Genomic DNA, 15,750 nt, shown 5'->3' with positions numbered 1-15,750 from the left:
ATTTGCAGTTGATTCCAGCTGTCTGTGGTGCTAGTCTGTAAAGATCAATGCTGAATGACAATATTTGGGAGCTCCATGGTGTAGCAAGCAAAACAAATGGACAGAATGCTGAATAATGTTTTAAAAATGTTGCAGCCCAAGGCTGTCTGTAACAGAAGTGGTGTGCCCTTGGTCTTGAGTGCAGTGGCAATCAGTATCAGTGTCAGGAGCAGACCTGTTAAAAGCCCTGACATTCCCAAATCCCCACACAGGTGTACCAAGGTAACACCACGCCCACAGTAAGAATAGGTGTAAAAACAGGAAAAGGGGTGAGCGAGATACTCTTGAATGAATTTTGGCTTCAAATTGAATTCATCTTAGGCTTGAGGCGGTTGAGGTTTAACTCATCTTCGGAAAGTGTCAGGTGCCCGGGGCCTTTCTATGGCAAGTAGCAAACCACAAGTAAATACAATGTAGTACCCGGAGTAGATCAGTATGGTACTAAATAGAACCAGTCTTACCTGTGTTAGTAGTGAAATTCGCTTTGATGCCCTCCCAAAACAAGGCCAGGACCCCCAGGATGCCACAAATACTCATAGGACCTGAGCTGGGGAATTAAGCAGTACATAGAATAGATGAAGGTGTCTTGGGTGAACAACAGTCTCAACAATGGAGGAAAATTAAAGGAGAACTAAAATTGCAAAGGCCTGGAATGTTAGAAAACAACAAAAGTGTTGGAATACAAAAGCTGGTGTGATCTTATATTAGGTGGAGAACCACAACAATTAATAACACATGGCTAAGTGCCAGTTCCATGTTGCATTGGCCCTGTATAATAGGTCTACCCTTGACATTAAGTACAACAGTAACCCAGGAACAATTGAGCCTGTACCAAAATACGTTGTGCCATCTAATGTTCTGCCTCTTTAATCTACAATGCCCCATGCAGCTAAATTTCCAAACCCACCGAGCCATGAGCCTAATGCAATACCTGTGTCGTGCCGGATTCCTAACGCTCAGATGGTCTTAGGGATGAATGGTTCTAATATTTTTCATAGTTTTTAAGAGCATGCTGATATACTCTACTGTGCAGATATGGGAGTTTGACTATTTTGCGGCTGTGGAGGGTGGTGTGAATATGAATGTTTGCTCCAACTAGGATAACCACAGAAAAGCGCTGGGTTGTAGATTAGGATCGCAGCATGTAATAGGCAGTTAAGAGAATAAATGAAGAAAAGGTATATGTCTCTGAATGGAAATATACCGCATGTTTCACTCCTCATAATGTTGGCAGGTTTTAACTCCTTACATCCAAGGCAAAAATTGACGATTGTGATAATATCCATAGTACTCAGATGTGTATCCCTGTAGACACAATGCTTTGCGCAGAGACTCAAATATATCAGCCCTTTTTAAAGTAGACATATGGCTAGCACTGCTACCGCTTTTGCCGAAATGCAATTGACAGGAACTGGTGCATGAATCTTAGCTCTGTGATAGAGGGAGATCATTCTATTTTTAATTCTGAATGCAAGGGTGAGTTCCACTCTCTGGTATTAACCTGGATTCTGCAGTTGACACTGAAGGACTAGTATGAGAGGAGAAAGCTCATCGATAATGAACATATCTCCAACCCCCTCCTGCTAATAACTGGGATCATGAATGGCAATGTGTGGCTAAGATTATGCGTGGACAAGGTTTGATCCCTAATTAGCAATCCTCAATTTTTGCCTTGGATTTAAGGATTTAAAACTAACCTGCCAACATTGATGGGGAGTCAAACATGCAGTATATTTTAGTACAGTAGTAGTAGTTGTAAAGCTTTATTATTAGATTCATTAAAAGCGTTACAGTGTGAAATTTAAGTGAGAAATAGAATTCATTAAAACAATAAAAACGTCTTGACATGTGGCTGCGGAAGGGTCTAAATGCTCGTAAGTCAGTGGCCTGGCTGTAAAATTGTGTCCCATTCTGTGTAAGTAAGCAAGAAGCGGCTTAACATGTATGAGAGGTTTGGCAATTAACTCTACCTAAGACAATTAGGATTCATGTTGTCCGGGTGGAAAAAGTGCTTTGTGCAAGGGAGAGACCTGTGCAAATGGTAACTGGAGTATGAGTACTGTGAGTAAGCTGGGGATCCCAGGCCGGTGCAGTGTTTAATGGGCAAGGTGCTTGTGCCATATCCCTGGTGGAGACCAGAGATCACTGCTGAGTGAGCAGTAAAAACTGTTAAAGTGCCGTCAGCCCGATAATTCCTCGGGAAGGGTGCCAAAAAGCGGTCCACCTCTCGACAGTCCCAACCCTGAATGGGATAATAGCACAGGTGAATGGGATGATCAAGCGGGGGAAGGAAAGGAAGGGGTCAGCAGGGAGAGAGATCTGTAAAGCAAAAAGATATTGGTAAGTACAGGTTAACGCTATTTGTTTCTTATGACTACCTAGTGAGCCTTTCGTACCTATAAAGTAAACAATAATTTTCTCTTTCCAAAGGAGAGGAGTGAATAAACGACCCTGCTACTAGGTCGGCAAGGAATTAGGGGTTGCGTTAGGAAAGGGGTCAAAAACAGAATGGAATTTAATTGCCTTTGTTCCACACAAAGCATCTTGTCGCTCTCTTAATACTTGTCACATATATTATACACATGAAATATAGAACCATACACACCAGCATACATGCAGAGTCCACTTCACAGGGGAACAGCAGAAGGCCGCCTCTTGAACCCCCTGTTAAAGTTACACAAACAACAATCACCAAAATACTTCTTTTGAAATACTGCAATAGTCGTTGTGTAACATGCCATAAAGGAAATGCGCAATCTAGTAATACTTTGTAGCCTTGTAGTTTACCTAATCACCTAATGTAACCAAATGGTGTACTCTTACTTCTGTATACTCCAGTGTCTTAAACATATAACATTATTGAAGTTGTCTATCACTCCAAACCCCAATGGCAGGCAATACTGCAAATAAATAGTCTTGTTTTTTCCCAATCATGGCTAAATTGAAATGTCAGCTGATAGTGGGGTCTCGACCTTGTTGGTGCAAGTGCACCCTTTCCGTTTACCATTACGGGCATAGGAATAATCAGCATTGATCCCCGCTCCGGAGGCTCCTTTGAGCTAACCTCCTCTGCAGGCTCGCGGGGGGGGGGGTGAATGTAGTACATTCACCATGCTGACAGCGCGCAAATCATGCTGGGAGCCGTAATGGATCTTCGGAGTATGCGTGGATCCTGGAACCTCTATGTCTACCTATCATCCCTCTAACCAGGACCATGCAATGCTGTCCCCAGTAATGAGGGTTCTTACCGCGGGAGGTGTTGCTAGGCTGTGTGTGTCGGTGAGTGGGCTAAGGGTGTGTGTGACAAGTGCTTTCTTTAAGGCCTGGTTAACTCCCTCTAGATATTTTTCAGTTCATTGCTTGAGGGTCCCTAGAGTTTAAACATGCTGTTATTGCTTGTCTACAGGAGTGGACCAGAGTCTGATTTTAGAAGGTCCTAATCCAGCGGCTCAGTACAGAAACATATATTTTTTCTTCATGTATTCTCTTAAATGCCCATATCATGCTGTGATCCTAATCTATAAACCAGTGCTTATCTGTTGTTTCCCTGGTTGGAGCTAATATTCACAGAGCTCTAGAAGGAAGCAAAAATAAATCTATGAAGCAGAAGAGTATGAAGGGTTCAGACCTGTGTGCCTCTTATATGCCAATGTACACAGATGCATAAAATACTATATGGCATTATTACCTTACGCAAAAATTATGTGTCCTTCATCAGCCTTCAGTGAAACAATGACACAATGCAGAAATAGGGCTTAGTGTTGTACCTACCGTCAAGGCCTTTCATTACGGTATGGGGCAATAAGGTAGCAGGATGATTCTGCCCTGTCAGTTACTACAACCAACGCATTCAGAATGGGGCAAACATTTTTCTACAATTAATCTCCTTTTCAAAACATTTTAGCTCCTGATTCAAACTTCATAGTAAAGAAGTGATATAGTACTATAATACTAGAATGCAGAATGTGGGTGCTGGGAGGAGACTACAACAGCACATTAGATTTGGCCCTGGATCGGTCCCACCCCGCACCCCCCGCCACCCAACTCACAGGCACAGAATGCTGCGAACACTCTTCAGGCATGGTCCACGCAATGGGACTTACAGGATGCGTGGCGCAGCCGCAACCCTCACACCAGAGTCTACTCATACTATTCAGGGGCACATGCCCTACACGTGCGCCTTGACAGGTACATGGTCTCCAGCGAGATCCTACCATATATCACGGACACCTGCTATATGGGCCGCACACATTCTGACCACAACCCACACCTCATGGATCTGGTATTATTATTATTATATTCTTATATAGCGCCAGAATCGACCCCCGAAGGGGTATCTCCGCGCTTGCCTTGGGAACCCGTCCTGGTTTTTCCCTGTGAGATAGCCCCTACAGGGCATCCCCAAGGTGAAAGCCAGGCATCCCGCCGCTGGGGGCCATTGTGGAGATTAAGCAAGCTTAATGCCCAGAGTTGCAGAGTGTGAACCCATGATTAGGTCAGGCACCGAAGCGAGAATTATCGAGTCCGTGGACATTTGAGCTCAACACCCTGCCGCGTCGGGAATTGAACCCTGGTCCCGGGTCTGACCTCTGCTTCAGGGTCTGCCTGCTCTAACCAGTGAGCCACACTTCTCCACATGGGAGCACCCACGACCCCTGATACCTACCTGGCGGCTGCAACCTGACCTGCTACTGGACGGCCCATTTAGGAGCTCCACATGCACACAAACAGCACAATATTTCGAAGACAACACTAACACAGCATCGACACCACAGATTGAATGGGACGCATTCAAAGTAGTCCTCAGGGGGCAATGTCTGGGCACACAAGCCCATTCCCGACGACAGCTAGAGACAGACCTGAGGCGCCTAGAGTCAGACTGATGCAGGCGGAACAGGAAGCGGCTGAGGGCGCAGACACTAGACTACTGGAGGCGCGGGCGGAACATGACAGACTGATTGATAGGTTGAAACATGTTAATTATACAGCCCACTCGGCCTGCACACACCACACTGGAGATAAGCCCGGCAAACTATTAGCTTGGCTGATACAGCGCGAGGAGCGAACAACACCTGTGACGGCGATACATCCACCTGTCGGCCCAGTAGTATACATCCAGGCAAAAATCCACGAAGCCTTTGTGGCACACTACTGTGCGCTGTATAGGTCGCGTCTGCAGAACCCACACCCAAACATTGCTGCTTACCTGGATGAGGTCACACTGCCTGCCCTAACAGATGACCAACGAGACGACCTCGGGTCACCAATAGCAGCGGATGAGCTGCGTGAAGCCATCTTCGCCCTCTCGAATGGCAAGGCCCCTGGCCCGTATGGGCTACCGGCCGAATACTATAAAGCCTGCTCCGATATCCTGATCCCGGAGCTCCTCAGAGTATACTCAGCGGCGCTAGAAGACTCGTCCTTGCCCCAGTCGATGAACGAGGCGACATTAGTGTCTCTTCTTAAGCCAGGTAGGGATGACACACTCCTCGGATCGCATAGGCCTCTAGCACTTTTGAACACGGACTACAAGATCCTGGCATCAACCCTAGCCCGACGACTGGCAACCCTGGTGCCCACCCTGGTACACAGTGACCAGAACGGCTTTGTGCCCACTAGATGCACCTCCCAGAACATAAGGAGGCTGTTTCAGGTACAGGAATATGCGGTGCAGGGGTGGCTGAGATCGGGCTGCTTAGTTTAAGACCTCGAAAAGGCGTTTGATTCGGTCGAGTGGCCCTATTTGCTGGCAGTCTTGCGTAATTTCGACCTAGGAGACGAATACATCGAGTTGGTCGGATTGCTGTACAGGAACCCCGAGGTACGAGTCCGCACGGGTAAGCTGATGTCCAACGCCATTAAGGTCCGACGGGGCACCAGGCAGGGCTGTCCGCTGTCCCCACTGCTCTTCTCGTTGGCGATAGAACCCCTCGTCGAGATATTGCGCAGCAGAGGTGCGCACTGGGGCATCCCATTAGCAGACGGCACACACGTTGTCTCGCTATACGCAGGTGATCTGCTCCTGTATATCAGAGACCTTACCCGCTTGCCACCGGAGTTATCGGACATCTTCCGATCCTTCAAGAACATGTCGGGCCTCAAAGTAAACTGGGCCAAATCGGGGGTGTACTCGTTCGCCCCCGACACTCCAGAACCCGAAATCAGAATTAATGGCGAGCGGCTACCATGGCACCACACCACGTTCAAATATCTAGGAATATACATATACAGGACACCCCCGGATATCCTGGATGGCAACCTGACGCGCGCCATCACGTCCATAAGGTCCCAGGTCGCCTTTTGGAAGACTCTCACATTCAATGTGCCAAGCATGGTGACATTAACGAAAATGATCGTTTTACCCAGACTCCTTTATTACTACGCCAACATTCCAGTGTACGTCCCGGTCTGCACTTTTAAGGAACTGGAAACCATGATCAGAGATCTGATCTGGAACACTGGAAGACCTAGAGTGGCACTGAAAAAATTATATACACCTGTCGGTGAAGGTGGCCTCGCAGTACCAAACCTAGAGCTTTATTACCTGGCAGCACAACTACAATGGGTGGCGGCCTGGCTCTCTGGCAAGAACCTGGAGGACACTGCCACAGCCACGGGCACACTGTCCCACCTACAGATACACTCACTATTCCACCCACTAGCAAACACGAGGAAACAGTCACAACTACATGTAGACGTGGCCACTAAATGCTACACCAGGAGCCTACGACTCACAAAAACCATTAAACCATACCCCCCAGCGCTCCCGCTCCTAGGCACCCCTGAGACCACAACCATAGTCACGGAAGCCGCACTGGAACACTGGACACACTCGGGAGTGGACACCATGGCGGACTTATACGCCGATGGAGCCCTGATACCTTTTGCGACACGGGAATACCAGCGGGACAGTTCTTACAACACGCTTCCATAGTCATGGCATACACACAACGATGGGGAAACATCACTGAGGAACTTCCCACACACCAACTGATACAATGCCTGCACGTCATGGGAAATGGTTCGCACGTGGTACACTGGCTTACTCAAGCGCTATTGTCACACACACAGCATACTTTACAACCTCTACGTGACAAATGGGTGGTTGACAGGGGGAGGGAATGGACGGATAAGGAATGGGCAATGGTGCTAGCGGGTCCCAAAAACATCCCCCGCAATGCACGCTTCAAACTGATTCAGTTTTACATATTACATAGAGCATACCTCTCCCCAGACAAAATCAACCAGTACTTCCCAGGCGCTGCGGCAAGCTGCCCGAGATGTGCACTGGAGGGGGCGGACCTGCTGCATGTGCTGTGGCGGTGCCCATGGATTCAAACATACTGGCGGTCAGTGTTGCCGATACTCGAGCGGAGCACGACCATGCCGATACCGCACACATGGGAGGCGTGCCTACTGGGCCTATATAAGAGGACCAAGCACAATAAAGTCCCTTCCCATTTCTGGGACCTTGGCCTCCTCACGTCCAAGAGACTAATCACCAAACACTGGAAACGAGCAGACTCGGCCCTAACGGAACACTGGCACGCCTCCATGGGCAATTGGGCAAGAGCAGAAAGCATCACCCTTCATAACGAGGAGACAGCAGGACTGAGACAATTCCCAATCGCGACTTCATGGGACGAAACGCTCAGCTCCTTCCATAGAGAATGCCAGTCACTGGGAGACCCCTCAAACGACACCTCACCTAGAAGAGACCAATGGACAGAGTAGAAGCTATGGTCCACAGCCCCGACATCCCCGACAGAGATGTACATGAACCACCAGATCGTGACATTATTACACCTACTGATGACACCTCCCTCTGACCGACAAGGCAACACCCTCCATACCTTGCCCACACCTTGCACCTCCCGTTGGCGATCCACCGCCCTCCCAGGACCAGACCAGCAACCGTAGGCATAATTCGACGACATCCCTGAGACCCTACTACATCGGCACGCTCCCACCACGACACACGCATCACACCACCAAGTTTGATAACCGCACCCCCCCCCCTTTTCTTTTTTTTTCCTTACAGAGCCAACACGGCTGGAATGATTGAGATGTGATTCTGCTATGATACATAAAGTGATGTACAACTGTATTATGTGATACGCCCCGCGACCATTGCACGCATCTTTGAGATGTGGGAACATGTATGATGTACAATTCACATTTTCTTTCCTCCTGTGAACTCAATAAAAGATATATTTTAAAAAAAATACTAGAATGCAGAAAGCATATGTTGCAGAGATATTCTTTATGAAGCATACACTACTACATGAGTATGGTTGTGCAGGAGCTATTACCACAATGGATTCAATAATTAACCGATTTTCACAACATTAATTTGGACTTCTAACCATACAGAAATATTAATTATTGTAGCTGAACTGTTTTTTACAAGATTATTTCAAACAGTGAAGGTTTCATACATTGACTGATGGAATGCTGCATTTACATGTGAATACTTTCATTTGTTTGCAGAATAGGGTCTAACTGCAACAAATGCACATTAGAAGTGGAGAATATAAATGTATCACAGGTCCCTTGGTCATGACACACTGGTTCATATGGTTGCTGCTGGCTAGTTTTGCAGACATTATTTATTCGGATTTTCAAAACTATTATCATACAAACTATACATGGCGTGTATGACAGATAAAAGCAATGTCCCTGAAGTAAATTGAGGATGCAGGTTCATAAGAAAATGTAGTTTATTCTTACAGACAGCTTATACATCCACACCCGGTAAAATCTTTCCCTTGAATCCCCAACTCCCACTAACAGAATGTACAGCAAAGAAAGAATAATAACATTCTAAGAAAGAATATTGCACACGAGAATACCACACACCTTCCCCCTTACCAAAAAATAAAAAATATAAAAATAAAGTGAAATAAGAAAAATTAGTAGTTAATAATGAATAAAATCTTTCAATTTGACAGGAGTATGCTTAATACGAGAACTTTTACTTAATTCACTAACATTACTTTCAGATTCAAGAATGTCATTACATGACTCAGCATTGTTATCATTGGACATAGGAGAAGTCAGATTCTGAAAATTGTCTACACTTGTAGAACAAGATCCTGAGACAATTGGAGTGGAAATGGCATTATCATAAGTATCCAAAACAAAAGAAGCATTGTCATTCTCATCAGTGGAATTGGAAGTGGTGGATTGAGAAAATTATTGTAGATTCCCAAATTTACACAAAGAAATGCGTCTGAAATTCCAGATTTTCCCCCATCTACTCTTACTGCTGTGCTAAAGACTTCCAATACTTTACAAGGATCCGACCATTTGGCCCACTTTCTGCCATGAAAACCACCAACTTTGACACAGCCAAAATCTCCCACTTTAATTTTGGAACTGAGATTACGATGTTGCACAACATTACCCTTCATTTTCTCTTGCTATTTCTGACCGACTCCCTGACCTGTGATAAATTGAGAGAGGAATCATTAGATGTTCTAACTTTCATCCACCAAGGTAAAAGTTTAGAACCAGGTTTCCTCCCACGTAACATCTCGAATGGAGATAAACCTGTGACAGTATTTGGAGAAGTGGGATATGACAACAAAGTAGCCCATAGAGCTTTACTCCATTCAAGTCTACTCTTTATATCTAGTTGGATGGATTCTTTGACTACCCTGTTGAAGCGTTCTACTTGACCCTGTGGGTTATAATTAGAGACTCTTTTATGCAAGATGCCACACCTTTCAAGAAATAAATCAAATTCCTTGCTAACAAATTGGGAACCATTATCACAGACAATTTCTGCAGGTAGCCCTTCATGGCAAAAAACGTCATCTAAAAACTCGACTATTTGAGATGAACCAATTTTATCTACAACTTTTAACTCTGGCCACTTAAAAAAAGAATCTATAAAGACTAAAGCATACACATCCTTGTTAGGAGACAAGCCAAGAGGACCAATAATATCAATGCCCAATTTTCTACATGGACCTGAAACATACTCAATAGGCATAACATCTGCTGACAATGGTTTGACCGATTTGTCACTTTTAGAACAAGGAAGACACAATCTAACCCATTTGTCTACCATGCCATCGACACCAGGCCACCAATATAATTCCCTAATGCGTCTTTTGGTGCTGGACATACCCATGTGACCTTCATGAGCCATGGACAGAATGTTTTCTCTTATCTTAAAAGGGGGAACAATTTTATCCCCTCTTGTCACGAAACCTTGAGAAAACATTAATTAATTTTTGATCTTGCAGAAAGACAAAAGATCACCAGTTAACTTCTTTCTTCTGGCCAACCCACTTGCAGGAATTTAACAACATTAGCTAACGTGTCATCCTCACACATAGCATTTTTCCACTCAGATTCAGAAATGATATCTGATGACGAAGCATTTGTGTTACCACTATTAATATCGTCAATTGTGTATGCAACATCAAAATCAAAACTGTTGTTATAAGAAACACATGTGTCTGACAAAAGTAATCGAGACATGCAATCAGCATGAACATTCAAACGCCCAGGAACGTATTCAATAGTACACTGATATTCCTGTAATTTAGCAGCAAGACGTGCCAAACGAGCAGTAAGTGTCCTACCACCACAGCAGCTAACATATTGATCAAAGGTTTGTGGTCTGTCCTTAAGCAAAATTTGGTACCCCACAAAAATTGACGGAAATGTTGGACAGCCCAAGTACATGCTAATAACTCTTTTTCGATAGTGGAATAATTGTACTCCGGTCCACATAACATTCTGGACGCATACGGAACATCGTATTCTTCGCCTTTGCTTTTCTGCATTAACACAGAACCCAAACCAACATTGCTAGCTTCCACAGCCACAATACATTCCCTTCCCACCTCAAAAGGTATTAAAAATGGAACATCAGCAATTTCTTTCTTCAGAAGATCAAAAGCACATTGTTGTTCTTTGTTCCAATTTACATTTTGTTTTAATATTGATCTTAATGGATGGACTTTAGAAGAATAATCTTGCACAAACTTACTGTAAAATTCTGTTAATCCTAAGAAAGAAACTAACTGTTCTTTCGTAGTGGGAGCAGGGGCATTGGAAATGCTTTGAACATGATTAAGTTTAGGTTTAATACCCTCACTGGAGATTTCATGTCCCAAGTATTCCACTTTGTTTTGTCTGAACTTACATTTAGAGAATTTCAAAGTCAAACCTTTCTTTTGTACACATTTCAATACATCCTCCAAATTTTTATCATGTTCCTCATGGTTCTTTCCATGAATTAAAATATCGTCTTGGAAGGCGATAGCACCAGAACATCCTTCCAGAACTTCTTTCATGAGCCTTTGAATAACTGATGCCGCACTGGAAACAGTTGTAACAAAGGTAGTCAGAAATTTAGAATCCTCATGTAAAACTACTTGATGATATGCACTAGCTAAATCATTAGTGGAAAATACACAAGCACCAGAAAGTGTGGAAATTAGCTCATGTATGTGAGGTAAGGGTTGTCTATCAATCCATATTTCCTTATTTAGGCTACGAAGATCCACACATAAACGAAGATCGCCATTACTTTTAAGGGATAAAACCACTGGAGAAAGCAAAGGAGAGGATTCGATAGGCTCAATAATTTTTGGGGAAACTAGGTCAGACAAAATTCCCTTCAATTTGTCTCGATACGCTAAAGGTACATTTCTTACTCTATGTCTGACAGGGACAGCACCCTCCTTGAGAATAATTTTGTGTTTGAAATTCACCTAGTTTATCCGTAAAAATAGAAGGAAACTTGTTTCTTAATTCATTAGCCAGCTCCTCACTGTCAGGAGGGACAACATAAACAGGTGACAGAGAATTGGGGTCTAACTTTATTCCCATCTCTTGTTGATGAGCCTAACCAAGAATAGATACCCCTTTAGTGGCTACATGTACCTTCCCTCTAGTTCTTCTGTTTTTAAACTCAAGATCTGCCCATATAAATCCATCAAGATCAACTTTGTGGCCAGAATAACCACCTTGTTTCATATCGGGCGGGAATAGTTTTTTAGTTCTCCAGAATTCATCGAAAACATCTCTGCCAATAATGCCATACCAGGCACAAGAATCTATTTGCATGGAGATTTCTATACCATTTACTAATATTTTGCCACTGGGAAAACCTTTGCAATTGGCTTTACCAACACACAAAAGACTGTTAATATCTGGAGGATATTCACTCTCTTCATGTGACATGAAGTTAATTTTTTGAGAAGACTTACAAACCTTGCTGAAGTGTCCCGGTTTCTTAAACTTAATACATATTTTGTTCCATGCAGGATACCCTTTGTAACTCTCAACATGGTCAAAACCCCCGCAACTATAGCAAACAACTTGAGATTTTTTTCCCAATAATTTGTTGTCTTTTCCTATAGCGTCTTTCTTAGGAGGAAAAGAGACACATTTTTGGGAAATGGATTGGTCCTTTACTATAGATACTTCAGGAACAATTTCCTTGACTTTAACAACTTGACCCCTAATTTCACTGACACATTTCTCAGATTGTTCAATCCTTTTTGCAATGTTCACAACAGCATGAAGAGAAGATTCAGTGCCCACCCATAACCGTTCTTGAATTTTCTTACTTTTAGTTTTCATCATTATTTGGTCCCTTAAAACTTGTTCAAAATTGATAGTCTCAAAAGCACAAGAACCTGCTAATGTGCGTAAAACAGCTACATAGTGTTCTATGTATTAATCTTCCTTTAGGGCATGCGAATAAAATTTGAACCTTTCCATAACAGTATTAATTTTCCTTCCAAATCTAGTGCTCATTTGTTGAATGGTAACTTCAAAAACATTAGTATCTCCAGATCCTTCAACGGGAGGTAAATTCGCTAATTCCTTTAAACCTGCCCTCCCTAAACAGTTCCTTAAGAGAGCAAGTTTCCTTTTAGGAGAACACCCATCTTCTTCTAACACATCAACATATGCTAAAAATATGGGATACCATAAATCCCATTCCATTTTGGGTTCACCAGCAACTGGCAGAAAATATGGAGGTGCAACTATATTAGACATGGTACAAATTGTTATACAGATAAAACTATAGAGGACACATTAGTAAGATAATAACCTGAAAAAGAAGAAAAACGTTTACAAAATAATGTGACTAAAATATTAAAAGTGGTCATCGACGTCTAGATGCAGAAGAATAGTCAAAGAATAGTTTCGTAACAAGCAGAGCAAAGTGTAAAATACCCTGTAAAATCCAGCTGATCGTGATGTGCGGTGTGCACATCAACGATGAAGGTAACAAATCAAAAGCTAATATAAACAGTACCTTTTATTCCTTGAAACTAAACTAGCACTGGCGCTGAAAGTGGGCACCCAGCCCAATGTGCCCCTAAAGAAATATGTGTAATAAGGCCACTAACGAAAATAAAGAAGACATTCAGATGAGAATGGTCGTTCTATTATGGATTATGGATATGTGCTCAACATCTTTAGTCTTGCTCGGGAAATGTGCCATTTTCCACCTTGTGTTCACAGTTGTCTCTTTTACAGATTGCATGATTGTCAATTTGATGCCCCGCTGTGTACCACAGTAACCAAAGCTTCTCTTTTTGACAGAGTGGGAAGGCACGGCAAAGTGTTCTTAACCGTGCGCAGTCCCTATAGCACAGCAGAAGAAAAGTTCATTAAGACGGGGGATGCTCCAGGCACTGACTCTCTTCTGGATCTGGAGCCAGAGGATACCGTCTTCTATTTTGGTGGCGTACCTTCAGGTTTTAAGGTGAGATGATGAAGGGATATCTGCTCCATGTTTTCTTCCAAATTGCTTGAGATCATTTGTTGGCCTGCTTTGGCAAAATATTCACATTTGATTGTGATAACTGGTGCTATGCATGTCAAAAGGGTATTCGTTTTAGAAAGCAGTTGTCCTAGAAACAATACAATTCAGGCTCTCTCCCTCTGTTCTTTTCTTTAGACTGTGTTTATCATTTAAATATGAAATATAGGGAACAGCAGATGGAGTTGAGTTTTAATGATTTGAGAGGCAACCTGGGCTGGTGGTGAAAAGGGGTGTTTCCTCAATTGCATGATTGTGAAACTGGCTAGGACAAACTGAAGTTCGAGAGGGAGGAGTGTGTCGGTACTCCATGGTGGAGAAGAGGAAATGATGGAGCCGAAAGGTGAGGAGTGAAGACATTATTGTTGAGCACTTGATTGTTGGTAGGTCTAGAGCATAGATGAATGTGTTGTGGTACACTTTACAAGAAATGAGTAAGTGAGAGCAGCATGTATTTTCAAGTTGTGCAGGTGGGGGTGCCTTTGGGCAAACTTTTTAAATTACTCTGCCAATTCTCACGAATTCATGAATTTCACCTTATGTCAAATTCACGAAATTTCTCCAAAGTTTGTGTTATGAGATTTTATGAAAATTAAACATGTGAAAGAATTGATAAAGCAGCAAATATTGCCTGGGAACCGCAAACCTGCTCCCTAGAGTCATATTCCAGTCTATTCGAACCAGTCTCGTGCTCGCTTTAGTTTTGTACACAAAGTATGCCCTTGTGTGAAAAGTCACAGGCAAAATATATTTTGCGGGCTTTGCATCATTTTGTGTTTTTTTCCTGACAAATTGTGAAATTAAATTACACTATTTGCCCCTTTGCCCCCCATTTATTTACAGGGTGGTAGTGCTGACCCAGGGCTCAAAGAGGGTGGGAAGCATAAGCTAAATCATTGGTGAGATGCACATTATATGTAACATTTATTCTTCTGTGGTGTATATTTTCCAATTTCCCATAGTGTCCCAAAATCTCCACAAGCAATGGGGCTGTTAAAACGCATTCTCCACAGACATATGAAGTATTCATACATTCATAAACTTGATTTATCTTCCTTTCTCTTATCCACAGCTCCCTGCAAGTTTAGATCTCCCTGGCTTTGTTGGCTGTGTAGAATTGGCCACCTTGAATGATGACGTCATAAGTTTATACAATTTTAAACACATTTACAACATGGACACCTCCATAGAGAAACCATGTCCAAGGTAAGAGAAGAACTTCTTTCATAATTATCAGTGCACTCAATTGCCTGATAAGTAACTGCTCACTGTCATCACTTTGCAGAGTTCAAGAGACCACTTTACCCCAATCTGCAGCCTTATAAAATCCAGAGTTAAAGCCATTGACTTTATCCAGGCATGAAGGACAGCACTTCACGCCATCTACAATGTTGTTTCAGATAAATACAGCCATTTATGCACTTCAAGATAAATACATATTATTTCATAGATCCCAGTCTACGTTACAAGGATAGAATCCTATTACGATCGATCCCCATTCTAACCGCAATATCGTCATGTATGTGTTAATGTATTGGATTTACTCTGTCACTGTGAGATTACAGCTATATGAAGTACAGTGTGTATCATATCCTTGTATGTTCAAAGATGTTGTCCTTCTATTTATTGCTAGAAAATACACCCTACAGTTAGAACATGAAAAGATCTTTTTCTCGATCTCGCCCACATTCATATGCGCATGGACATAGACACGCATATGCACCGAAATGCATGTGTGTGCGCACACACACCCCCACGCTCCTACCAACAGCTATGTTTTCCCCAGCACACACAAACAGCTCGCATCACCCATTTCCCAGTGGTGGTGGGACAATTTTCAGAAAGAGGTGCTGGCATCAGTGTTACATCACCAAAGTCATAAGGTTTGTGAACAATCCCAACATTACACA

At 43.2% G+C, this 15,750-nt stretch overlaps 1 protein-coding gene across 1 annotated transcript in view; it reads left to right on the top strand.

Annotated features, from left to right (window-relative positions):
- LAMA4 (laminin subunit alpha 4) overlaps nucleotides 1–15,750 on the top strand; it is a 583,946-nt gene that overhangs the window by 446,581 nt on the left and 121,615 nt on the right. The window contains exons 23-24 of the mRNA XM_086926829.1: nucleotides 13,621–13,783; nucleotides 14,913–15,046. Coding sequence (XP_086782955.1) covers nucleotides 13,621–13,783; nucleotides 14,913–15,046 — 297 coding nt within the window. The remainder of the gene's footprint in view (nucleotides 1–13,620; nucleotides 13,784–14,912; nucleotides 15,047–15,750) is intronic.

Source organism: Lissotriton vulgaris, chromosome 6 (genome assembly GCF_964263255.1).
Source record: "Lissotriton vulgaris chromosome 6, aLisVul1.2, whole genome shotgun sequence".
Lineage (NCBI taxonomy): Eukaryota > Metazoa > Chordata > Amphibia > Caudata > Salamandridae > Lissotriton > Lissotriton vulgaris.
Note: the sequence above shows the minus strand (reverse complement) of the source record. Positions and strands in the feature narration are given on the sequence as shown.